This window comes from Bos mutus, chromosome 24, assembly GCF_027580195.1.
Source record: "Bos mutus isolate GX-2022 chromosome 24, NWIPB_WYAK_1.1, whole genome shotgun sequence".
In the NCBI taxonomy this organism is placed as follows: domain Eukaryota; kingdom Metazoa; phylum Chordata; class Mammalia; order Artiodactyla; family Bovidae; genus Bos; species Bos mutus.
In genome coordinates, this window is record NC_091640.1 from 21142898 (window position 1) to 21156229 (window position 13332).

Sequence of the window (13332 nt, forward strand, 5' to 3'; positions counted from 1 at the left end):
CTACTTGGTGGAAAGTTCTTAAGCAGTGCTTCTCAAAACATGGCTTAGGCATTCCTGTGGTTTCTTATGTACCTTCTTTTTTTGCATTCATATTTAGAATATGACAGTATCTCCTCTTCTCTTTTGTGATGTATCATAATTCAGACAAATGCTATGTCAAAATGTGCTAAATTAATTATGAGAATTCTGAAATTAGTTTTTAATTCTGTAAGTAATACATGAATATGTTCTTGTAAAAGATGAAAACAATTCAGACAGAGCTTAAGGGTGCCAATTCTTATCCTGTCTTTACAACACTATTACTGCAATGTGTATTTTTCTAGACCTTCTTGCCATGCCTTTACATACTTATGAATTCTTATAAAATATACATTTTTATAAAAGAAACATTATTCTGTATCTTTTCTTTTGCAATTTAAAAAAACCCAATCCACCACTGGATTTATAAATCTTTTAAACTACTGCATGTATTCTGTAATATGAACTATCACAAATAATTTAGCCATTTATTTAAAGTCCCAACCCCTCTCTGTTACGGAGCTGGACCATACAACGCCCGGTGTTCAAGGGATTTTTAATTACCCCTTTGGAGACATAGTTTCTCCCAGAAGAAAGGTTCTAGGCCTGGCAAACATGCTGGTGTTTTCCTAGCATTGATAGCAGTTAGGGAAATCGCAGGGTCACAAGAAAGGTGTATAATAAAATGGATTATATCACGCCATATTATCTTCCAAAGTGGCTGTACTAAATTTAAACACCTATGAGGCGATTTTAAATACCCCTTGGAAAAGAGAGCTTCTCCTAGGAGGAGGTTGGCCAACCCCGCCCCGCCTCCCGCCCAGACCCGCCCCGCCTCCCGCCCAGACCCGCCCCGCCTCCCGCCCAGACCCGCCCCGCCTCCCGCCCAGACCCGCCCCGCCTCCCGCCCAGACCCGCCCCGCCTCCCGCCCAGACCCGCCCCGCCTCCCGCCCAGACCCGCCCCGCCTCCCGCCCCGCCCCGCCTCCCGCCCAGACCCGCCCCGCCTCCCGCCCAGACCCGCCTCCCGCCCAGACCCGCCCCGCCTCCCGCCCAGACCCGCCCAGCCTCCCGCCCAGACCCGCCCCGCCTCCCGCCCAGACCCGCCCCGCCTCCCGCCCAGACCCGCCCCGCCTCCCGCCCAGACCCGCCCCGCCTCTTCAGCACTAGCCTCAGTCCCGCCCCTTCCGCTAGGAGTTCCCGCCTCTCGGCCGCGCCTGGTTGAGGGGCGGGGCATCGGTCAGCCGTGACGTCACTGCCGGCTGGACGCCATCTTGCTGGTTTGCGGCCGGTGTTGGATGTGGCGGCAGTGGTGGTGAGGGCGTGGGGAAGGGTGGGGTGAGGAGGCGAGGCCGCGGCGGGGGCGGCGAAAGTCTCCTCCGCTCAGCCTCACCGCGTGGGACGGCGCAAACGCGGTGCCGGAGGGATGTCCGCTTTCTCCGAGGCGGCGCTGGAGAAGAAGCTGTCGGAGTTGAGCAACTCGCAGCAGAGCGTGCAGACCTTGTCCCTGTGGCTCATCCACCATCGCAAGCACTCGCGACCCATCGTCACCGTGTGGGAGCGGGAGCTGCGGAAAGGTGAGTCGGCCGCTCTTCGCCCCCCGGCCTGTTCCCTGGAGCCTCCGGGACCCCCCTCCTCGCGCTCCTTGCGATCCCCACTCCCCCAGCGACCCCAGCCCCCGGGTGCCCCGCACCGCCCCTAACCCGGCGCCCCGGGCTCCCTGGCGTCGGTGGGCTGCCGGCGAGGAGGAGCGGCGTGCACCGCGCTTCCTGCGAAGCGATGTTTAGTAGGTGTTGTTGGATAAGATATAAAGGATTAGTGCTACTGTTTAACGTGGAAACAGTAGCCAGGGGCTCAGGACTCCGCTACTAATTACACTCAAATTTAGCAGTGAGGTTTTTTTTTTCATTGTGTACAGTCTAATGGAGGATAGGGGGAAGGGCAAAATTGGGAAGTATGGAAATTAAAAGATTGTTATGGGGTTGGGAGATAATTTTATTTCTATAACACAAAACTCAATCTTGTAAAATCAAGAGAGGAATCAGAGTTTCTAGACTGGGGGAGTCTAAAATAAGATGCATGATGTAATGGAAAGAATCCTGAATTTGTGGATTTTAGAGGATTGTAGATTTTAGGAGGACCTGGATTAGGGAGATTTCTTAATTTCTGGATTGCACGTGCCTCACCTGAAAATGTATTAGTTAAGTGATCTAAGGTACTTTCTTGCTATATTATTATACGTCTTTAGGGTAGTGACTTTATTTTACAAAGCATTCGATAGTGCTTCTGTAAGTGAAGTTAACTTTTTTCCAGCTGAAGTCTGCTGTCACTAAAATATCTAGAAGAATCATTTCATTACTGCAGAGCAAATTTATCCAGGAGAACTGATTGTATGATGGTGCGACTGAAAATTAAAATATTTGATCTGCTTAATCTGGATTTATACCTTAATTCTTAATTCATTGGATAAAGAGAGTAGACTCTTCATTGTTGTTTCAGGCATCCTGATGTACCTGATATTATTTTTTAAGCATTTAGCAAACAGTTATTAATCAAATAGATGCTTGTGTACTGATCCATATGAAAGCCATATGTTGTATTAATACCATATCCAAATTGTTTATATAGAATGGAGACAAGCTGTGATTTTCTTGTATATTTGCTTGTTGTTAATTACTTAGAAAAAACTGATGTAGAGTCCTGTTTTTCACTTCATATGTTGAATGTGTGTGTATTGGCCCTCATGGAGAAGTTCACTTGTGAGTGGCCAAAAGGGTTTGAGAAACAGATATGAATGTCTGGAAAATAGCTCTGAACTTTGAGAAGGCAGGAATTATCTTTGCTTGTCAACCTTACTAGATATGAAAATCAGCAACAGTTTTATATTGTTTATGTTGGAGGGGAGGGAGAAAGAGCAAAAGAATTGTTACCCAGACTATTCTTAAGAACTACCACAGATCAGTAGAAAAGTGGCCATACTGTTAAAGGCATTTCACATGAGCAGAAACCTGAAAGACCAGTAAATGATACTCATCTTACTAATCAAGAAGACATAAATCAATGAAGTACTACATTAGACCGTTTGGTTTGCAGAGTTTAAAATATAACAGAGAATTCCCTGATGATCCAGTGGTTAGGCCCCAAAGCTTTCACTGTGGGAATTGGGGAGAGTATTGAGTTTGATCCCTAGTCAGGGTACTTAAGGAGAAGGCGATGGCACCCCACTCCAGTACTCTTGCCTGGAAAATCCCATGGACGGAGGAGCCTGGTGTGCTGCAGTCCATGGGGTTGCGAAGAGTCGGAAGCAACTGAGCGACTTCCCTTTCACTCTTCACTTTTCACTTTCATGCATTGGAGAAGGAAATGGCAACCCACTCCAGTGTTCTTGCCTGGAGAATTCCAGAGACGGGGGAGCCTGGTGGGCTGCCGTCTATGGGGTCACACAGAGTCGGACACGACTGAAGTGACTTAGCAGCAGCAGCAGGGAACTTAAGATCCTGCAAACTGAGAGAGCATGGCCCCACAAAATGTATGACAATGCCAAGGATTGGGGAGGAGGACAGGAGACAAGAACTCTCTTAAACTGCCGATCCTAGCTGTGAAAAAGGAGATGAACTTAGTAATCTCTAATGAAGTTGAAGGTATATGTCCTTTGACCTACTAGTTCTATGAATATATCCTGGAGACTCAATAAATTATTGTAGCCTGTTAATAAAAATAGGTAAACAGTATAGACATCTCATTAGAGTATGGACAAATGTATTTTTACATTCATACAATATTAATATAATACAGTTTTCATGAATTAACTAGATCTACATGAAACAATATGATTGAATTATAAAACAACAAACAGGCAAAATGTTGAGCTAAGAAAGCAAGGTGCAGACCATTATGCCATATAGTGAAAGTTTGAAACATGCTTGACCCCCATAGGCCAAGATAGTGGGAAAGAGGAAATGAAAACAGATCTGTGTAGCTAATGGTACGTATATTTGAAACAGTTTTTGAAACATGGGGGGAAATGATAAGATACCCTGTTAGCTGAGTTTGGGAATGTTTTCATAGGTTTAAATATTCCATAAATAGAATAAATTAAAGGCATATAAATAGATGCTTTAGGGGAGAGAAGTGTTGGGTGTTGATGGTGAAGATAGAAATGATGATAATTGTGGAGGTGATCACGCTGCTGCATTTTTCAGTCTGATGTGGGATTTTCTGCCAAGTGTTTCCTTTCTGTGACATGATCGTGCCTTTGTAGGTCACACATAACCTTTATCTCCTCCCTGTTCTCTGCAGTTTTGTTTATCAACTTTAGGATCCTTTGTTTCCTTTAGTATAATGATGATGACGGTAATTTACTGAGTATCAGGCATTGTTTTAGACATCTTACTGTGATACCTTGAATCACATTATCTCTGCAGAATAAGTATTTTTGAAAGGATTGATCAAATTTGGAATGTCAAGAAATAAACTAAGGAAAATTAGTTGAACATTTTGTATTAAGCTTGGCAGTTTTTAGTTTCTTGAAGTGGTTAAATGACATTGGTAGAGAAAAGTACTGATCAAAATGTAAGAATAAGTAGGTGAAATGCTATGTCAAATGCAGTTATGACAATTTCCCCTGCCTGTCTGCTTATCTTTGTCTCCCTGAAAGAAAGATAATTTCTTTTTGAAGAGATGTACCTCAGGGCCCTTAAGAAGAAAAAAGTAGCTATATCCTTGATACATACAACACAATGTAACCAAAAACATAAGTGAGCATTTTGTTGTTTTGTAACAGGTCTGTTGAGATATAATTACCAAAATAATTAGAGCTCTATTGAGATACAATTAACCTACCCTACAAGCATTACTAAGAACAGAGCCAGTGGAGGTGTTGGAATTGCAGCTGAGCTATTTCAAATCCCAAAAAATAATGCTGTGAAAGTGCTGCACTCAGTGTGCCAACAAATTTGGAAAGCCCAGCCATGGTCACAGGACTAGAAAGTGTCAGGTTTTCATTCTAATTCCAAAGAAGGGCAATACAGAAGAATGTTCAAGCTACCATACAATTGCGCTCATTTCACATGCTGGCAAGGTAAAGCTCAAAGTCCTTCCAGCTAGGCTTCAGCAGTGTAAACTAAGAACTTCAGATGTACAAGCTGAATTTAGAAAAGGCAGAGGAACCAGAGATTAAATTGCCAACATCCGCTGGATCATAGAAAAAGCAAGAGAATTCCAGAAAAACATCTATTTCTGCTTCATTGACTACACTAAAGCCTTTGACTGTGTGGATCACAACAAACTGTGGAAAATTCCTAAAGAGATGGAAATGCCAGACCACCTTACTTGCCTCCCGAGAAACCCATATGCAGGTCAAGAGGCAACAATTAGAACCAGACATGAAACAAGGGACTGGTTCAAAATTGAGAAAGGAGTACATCTAGGCTGTTTATTGTCACCCTGCTCATTTAATTTATATGCAGAGTACATCATTTGAAATGCCAGGGTGAATGAAGCACAAGCTGGCATCAGGATTGTGGGGAGAAATATCAGTAACCTCAGATATGTACATACCACCACCCTTATGGCAGAAGTGAAGGGAAACTAAAGAGCTTCTTGGTGAAAGTGAGAGTGAAAAGGCTGGCTTAAAACTCAACATACAAAAAACAAAGATCATGGCTATAAGAAACCTAGCCAGTGTATTAAAAAGCAGAGATAATACTTTGCTGATAAAGGTTAGTATAGTCAAAGCTATGGTTTTTTCCCTTAGTCTATGTACAGATGTGAGAGTTGGACCATAAAGAAGGCTGAATGCCAAAAAATTGATGCTTTCAAATTGTGGTGCTGGAGAAAATTCTTGAGAAGTCCATGGACATCAAGGAGATCAAACCAGTCAATCTTAAAGGAAATCAACACTGAATATTCATTGAAAGGACTGAAACTGAAGCTCCCATACTTTGGCCACCTGTTTTGAAGACCCGACTCATTGAAAAAGAGCCTGATGCTGGGAAGGGTTGAAGGCAGAAGGAGAAGCAGGGAGCAGAGGATGAGATGGTTAGATAGCATCACTGTCTTAATGGATATGAATCTGAGCAAACTTCGGGACGTGGTGGAGGACAAAGGAGTCTGGCGTGCTGCAGTCCATGGGATCACAAAGAATCGGACTTAACTTGGTAACTGAACAACAGCAGCAATTGTTTTAGAATTTTTAAAAATACAGTTAATATGCTATAGCGTGTAGAAAGCTTTTAATGATTAAGAATAATTTCACTTTATATATTTATATTTGATGCCTTAAAATATGTTTTCTGCCATCACTATGCTGATGATTCAGTAATTTTTTTTCTTTTTTAGCAGTCTAAATGTCACTGAATGGTATTTCTTGAGCACATCAAACATGTACAAAACAAGTTTATCATCTTTCCCCACTCTTGTCCCATTTCCCTGTTACTCTTCCTATATTTCCTGTTTCAGTGAAAGGAATTACTGTCTGCTAGTTGCCTAAACTCAGAACTTAAAGGTTGTCTTGATACCTTTCTTCATACATGCCCCACCTGCAACTTTTTAAATTACTGTTTTAGCAGTATTTTTGTGTGTGTCCTATCCCACCCTACTGCCTAGCTCCTCATCTTTTTTGTTGTTTTTGTTAATATTTATTTATTTGTCTTCATTAAGTCTTAGTTGTGGCATACAGAATCTTTTGTTGCAGGGCTGGGCTTCTCTCGTTACGATGGAAGGACTCTAGAGCACACAGGCTTGGTTGTTACCGTACGTGGGCTTAGTTGCCTCACGCCATGTGGTAGGTCCCCCACCAGGAATCAAACCCATGCCCCTGCATTGGAAGGTGAATTCTTAACCAGTGAATCACCAGGGAAGTCCCGTCCACCTCTCTTTCTAGCACTCTTGCAGTAATTTTACTTCTAGGTATGTATTCACAAGAATTGAAAGCAGGTTTTCAGACGAATACTTTACAAGAATACTCATAGCAGTACAATTCACAATACCCAAAAGGTGAAAACAGCCTGACTGTCCATTATTGCATGAATAGATTTATGTGGTATATCCATGCAAAGAAATATTATTCTGCCATAAAAAGGAATGAAATGCTGATTCATGTACAATGTGGGTGAACCTCAAAAACATGTGAAGTGAAATTTATATGAAATATCCACATGAATCCACAAAGAGAGAAAGTCATTGCCAGAGACTTGGGGAGAAAGGAATGGGAAATGAATGACTTGAATGGGTATGAGGTTGTCTTTGAGGGTGACAAAAGTGTTTTGGAATTAGATATAGGTGATGGTTGCACAACTGTATGATAAATGTCCCTGGGTTATATACTTTAACGTTGTTAATTTAAACTTACATGAATTTCCTCTCAACTCAGAAAAGATGCAGGGAATTCCCCAGCAGTCTAGTGGTTAAGACTGCACTTTCATTGTTTTGTGTGTGTGTGTGTGTGTGTGTGTATTCACCTGAATAGTCAGGGAACTTTCACCTATTTTATTTAGGTTTTCATTTATTCAAATTCCAACCAGAAGCTAAATACAATTGGAAGCACTAAGTTTTACTCCAAAGGAGTAGGATCATTCAGATTTACTCCAATAAAAGTATGCAGCCCTTAAGCAAAGCTTTTCTTCATTTAAAGAAAAATAAAACAAACAAAAAAACTATACAGTAGTCTTTCCTTATGTTCATTGCACAAAATGAGTTCTGCTTTTAGAACTTTGACACTCAATGGTGTTTTTTTCCCTCCCCGCACAATTTAAGATCCCAACTTTAATAACTTTTCTACATCAAAAAAGCCCTAAGTTTTCTTTTAGGATGGTGTAAAAACCAGTATTTCTGCACAATTCTGCACTTACATTGTTGAAGGTCCAGGTTTGATTCCTGATGGGGAACTAAGATCCCACAAGCTGCACAGTGTGGCCAAAATAAATAAAATAAAAATTAATAAAAAGATTAAGAAAGATAATTTAACACTTTTTTGTATGTCTTTATGTTGTCTTCACGAACTACATTTTGTATATGTTGTGTGCGCATCGTAAGATTTTTAGGAACTTCTGACGTGTTAAGGCCAATAATGAACTCCAGTTACAAACATTGACCTGTTTGAGGAAGACTTGGAAAAATTTCCAGCTTTTTCAGTCTGTCATATTATTCTGCTCTTCCCATATGTATCCATTCTTAGAGAAGTGGTTCTGAAAGTGTGGTCACTAGATTCCCTTTGGTGGATCACCAAGACCCTTTTAGGAAGCATGAGAGACAAGGTAAAAATTATTTTCAAATGCTACTAAGATATTCTCTCTTTCACAGTTCTTTTCGCTGTGTTAGTATGTTCTTTGATGGTGTAAAAGGAAAGGTGAGTGAAAACTGGTAGTGCCTAATCATTAATCAAGGCAGAGGCACCAGACTGTACCAGTAATCATTGTATTTTTCAAACTGCATGTTCACAGTTAAAAAATGTCACTTTCCTGACTATGCTCATCACAGTAGCTCAGCTTACTGATTTTGTTAAATCTTGACCCTTGTGTGTGAGTGTGTCTGTGTGTGTGCTTGGGCTTTTTTCATTATGGTAAAATATATGAAACATACAACTTAACACTTTAATCTTTTTTTCCCCTCTTTATTTTAGTAAAATATACATAATGTTAATTTACCGTTTTAACCATTTTTTAAGTGTACAGTTAAGTCCATTCACACTGTTTTGCAACTGTCATCACCATCCTCCTCCAGAACTTTTTTCATTTTCCCAAACTGAAACTCCATTCTCATTAAACAGTAATTCCCTATTCTCTCCCATCCCTGGCAACCACCCATACTTCTGTGAGTATGAATTTGGCCACTCTGGGTTGGCTCATTTAAGTGAAATCATGGAACTTATTCTTTTGAGAGTGCTTTTTTTAACTTAACATAATTTTCAAGGTTCATCCAGGCTGTAGCATGTGTCAGACGTTTTTCCCTTTTTAAGAGCTAAATAATAGTCTTGTATCTATATACCAGATTTTAGTTAAGCATCTGTTGATGACAGTAGAGTTGCTTCCAGTTTTTGGCTATTGTGAGCAACACTGGTATGAACATGATTGTACGAATATCCGTGTTTGAGTCCCTTCTTCAGTTCTTTTGAGTATGTGCCGAGAAGTGAAGTTGGTAAATCGTGTAATTCTGTGTTTAGTTTTTGAGGAACAACTGTACTGTTTTCCACACTGACTGTGCCATGTGATGTTGCCACTTGCAGTGCGCCAGGATTCCAGTTTCTGCACATCTTCATCAGTACACATTATTCTCTGTTTGTTTGCTTGTTTTGAAAAAAGACATTCTAATGATTATAGAGTAGTATCTGTGGTTTAATTTTCACTTCCATAATGACTAGTGAAGACTATACAGGTGTTTGTTTCTGGGCTCTTGATTCTATTTTGTTGGTCTATACGTCTGTCCTTATGCCTATACTATACTATTTCTGATTACTATTGTTTTCTCTTAAGTACTGAAATCAGGAAATAGTCTTTTAACTTTAATTTTCTTTTTAAAGATTGTTTTGGCTATTTAGGATCAGTTGGAAATCTATATGAATTTTAGGATGGGTTTTTTGATTCCATTCAATTTGTAGGTTGCTTTGAATATGGTTATCTTAGTAGTATTAAATCTTTCAATCCATGAAAATGAGATATATTTCAATTTATTTGTATCTTTTATTTCTTGTTATGGTTTTCAGTATACAAGTCTTATACCTGTTTGGTTAAATTTACTCCTAAATATTTTATTCTTTTTGATAAAATTATAAATAGAATTCTTAGTTTATTTTTTCTATTGTTCATCATTAATTTATAGAAATGCAATTCATTTTTGAATGTTTTATATTCTGCAAGTTTGCTGAATTCATTTATTAGCTGTAACAGTTTTTTGTGGACTCATTAGGGCTTTACAACAAGTAACATCGATGAACAGAGATAATTTGACTTCTTTGCTTCTAATTTAGATCTTATTTCTTTTTCTTGCCTGATTGCTCTCACTAGAAGTTCAGTAGTATGTTGAATAAAAGTGGTGAAAGTGAGCATTCTTCTCTTTTTCCAGATTGTAGGGGGAAAGCTCTCAGTGTTTGACTAGAGAATCGCATTAGATGTGATTACATGTCTTTTAAATAATCTGTATAACAAAATGAGAAGTATACATGAAGTTCTGTATACTGCACATCCTGGAGGAAATACACCTGTGTGATTGCGTTCTGAGCTAAACCAGCTGCTTTTTTCATGGAATACCATTTTATTTGAAAAAACTGACTGACGAGAGAAACTGTGATTATTGAGACATGGATATTTGCCACATGTTTTCTCAAAATGACTGTAATGAATCTGTTTACTCAAGAAAGACAACTGACAGTATTTGTTGCCCATTATACAATTTTCAAGCAGAAATAAGAATTTTGGAAAACTTAATGTGCCGTCTTGAGCCTGACACCTTCTCAGTGCTTTTAAACACTTTTCCAATGAAATCAGTAGTGATACTTTTGAAAATGTAATTTTTAAAAATAATTACCTAATAAAATGTTGAGCTTTTGGAATGCTTTTATAACTCAGCAAACCAGTGTTTATCAAGAAACTAATTTGTGATTTACAAAATGATAATGTAAGTCAAAGATCCATTCAAAGAGCATGGTAGCTTAAAGTATTTTAATGTAAGAGAGTTTTAGAAGTTCGCTAATATGTTTTTAGATTCCATGTTGCAATTTAGAATCTTTTTGAAAACTATGGCTTTTTGGATTTTGGTGTAGTTTCAAAGAATATCCGAAACTATCTGTAACTGTTGAGACAGTTTGCTCTTACCAAGTTTATCTGGGTGTGGTCTGCTTTTTTTCATTGCTTTCAGTAAAACAATGTATTGTAGTGTATTCTATAGGGAGACATGAGAATCCATCTGTATTCTGTTGAGGTGGAGATTTGCAAAAATGTAAAACAGTATGACTCACCTAAGATTTTGGGGGAGAAATGTATGTTTTAAACAAATGCTATTTGTGTTAACATGTAATTTTAAAGATTATGTTAAGAATTCCTCTGTTTTAATTTTTAATAAGGTACATATTGATGGGTAGAAGAGCATAATGGGATTCTGAGACCAAAAAGTTTGAGAGCTGTTTTCAGATTAACAGAGACCATGAGTTCTTCATATTAATTTTATTTTAGTTCATCTTGCCTAATTCAGTGTAGTAATTGTTTTCATTTTTAAAACTGTAGCTTTCAGATTCTTTTGAAGTAACTGAAATTGATATTAATGTCTATAAATAAATATGTAGAGTGAACACTGGATTTTCTTCTAACCACCCACTTCTGGAAGTGCTGGTGTAGTAATTTTTTAGCCCCCAAACATGACATTTTTAAAAATAGTGTTTATTTTTCTATAATTATAGATTCATAGTCAGTTTTAAGAAACAATACAGAGAGATCCTGCTTAGCTACTGCCAGCTTTCACCAATGGTAATATCACGGACAACTAGTTTTTAAAAAAAAAAACTCTGATATTATAGATCCTGCAAAACATCACAGCTGTGGTATTGACATTGATACAGTCAAAATATGGAACATACTCATCACCACGAGCAACCCCTCGTGTTGCCTTTTAGCTACATCCACCTCAATCCCAACACACCCTTGTTTAATCCTAGTTGATCAAATTTTTCTTTATAAATTATGTTTTTAGTGTCAGGTTTAAGAACTCTGATTAGACCTGTTTTTCCAAAGAGCTTTTTCCCCAGTGTTTTGTTGAAAAATATTTATACTTTTGCATTTAAGTCCATAATCCATTTTGAGTTAATTTTTTATAAGGTGTAAAATTTAGATCAAGGTTTAAATGATCTAGTATCATTTGTTGAAAAAGCAGACTTATCGTTCCTTTATTGAATTGCTTTGCTCCTTTGTCAAAATTGACTTGAGCGTATTTGTGTGGTTCTCTTTCTGGGTTTTCTGGCCTAGTCCATTGATCCACATGTGTCTCCTTTCACCAGTGCCACAGGTAATCTTTATTACTCTGTTAGCTATATGACAAGTCTTGAAATCGGGTAGATTGATTCCTTGCAGAGTTGTTTTAGCTCTTCTGGTTCTTTTGCCTTTCTCAATGGATTTCAGAATAATCTGGTCTATATCAATAAAGATTATTTTGCTTAAAGTTTTTGATAAGGGTTGCATTAATCCAGTTTAGGGAGAATTGACACCTTAATTATGTCACTTCTAATCCAGGAATATAGTATATTTCTCCATTTATTTATAATTTTTGATGTTTTCTATAACTGTCAAATAGCTTTCAGTACACAAGTCCTGTGTTTTGTTATATTTACATTTAAATATATTGATTATTTGGAGCAATTTAAAAGGATATTGTATTTTTAATTTTACGTATTTATTGCTAATATATTGAAATACATATTTCACTATGAAAGGCTGTATATTGTCACCCTGCTCATTTAACTTATATGCAGAGTACATCATGCAAAATGCCGGGCTGAATGAAGCTCAAGCTGGAATCAAGATTGCCGGGAGAAATATCAACAACTTCAGATATGCAGATGACACCACCCTTATGGCAGAAAGCGAAGAAGAACTAAACAGCCTCTTGATGAAAGTGAAAGTGGAGAGCAAAAAAGTTGATTTAAAACTCAACTTTCAGAAAACAATCATCATGGCATCCAGTCCCATCACTTCGTGGCAAATAGATGGGAAAACAGTGGAAACAGTGAGAGACTTTCTTTTTTGGGGCTCCAAAATCACTGCAGATGGTGACTGCAACCATGAAATTAAAAGACACTTGCTCCTTGGAAGAAAAGCTACAACCAACCTAGACAGCATATTAAAAAGTAGAGACATTTCTTTGCCAACAAAGGTCCATCTTGTCAAGGCTACGGTTTTTCCAGTAGTCATGTATGGATGTGAGAGTTGGACTATAAAGAAAGCTGAGCACCAAAGAATTGATGCTTTTGAACTGTGGTGTTGGAGAAGACTATTGAGAGTCCCTTGGACTGAAAGGAGAGCCAACCAGTCAAATCCTACAGGAAATCAGTCCTGAATATTCATTGGAAGGACTAATGCTGAAGCTGAAACTCCAATACTTTGGCCACCTGATGTGAAGAACTGTCTCATTGGAAAAAACCCTGGTGCTGGGAAAGATTGAAGGTGGGAGGAGAAGAGGACAACAGAGGATGAGATGGTTGGATAGCATCACTGACTCAATGGACATGAGTTTGAGTAAACTCTGGGAGTTGGTGATGGACAAGGAAGCCTGGTGTGCTGCAGTTCATGGGGTCGATGTGGATGGACCTTGAGGACATAATGCTACATGAAAT

At 38.9% G+C, this 13332-nt stretch overlaps 1 protein-coding gene across 3 annotated transcripts in view; it reads left to right on the top strand.

The window, feature by feature from the left end:
* Positions 1-1294: 1294 nt before the first annotated feature.
* RPRD1A (regulation of nuclear pre-mRNA domain containing 1A) overlaps positions 1295-13332 on the top strand; it is a 67576-nt gene continuing 55538 nt past the window's right edge. For 2 of the 3 annotated variants that reach the window (XM_005889225.3, XM_070362004.1), the window contains exon 1: positions 1298-1594. In XM_005889225.3, the coding sequence (XP_005889287.2) occupies positions 1444-1594 (151 nt within the window). In that variant the 5' untranslated portion in view covers positions 1298-1443. Of the gene's footprint in view, positions 1595-13332 lie in introns of all 3 variants that reach the window. The other variant, XM_070362005.1, reaches the window with a different exon arrangement.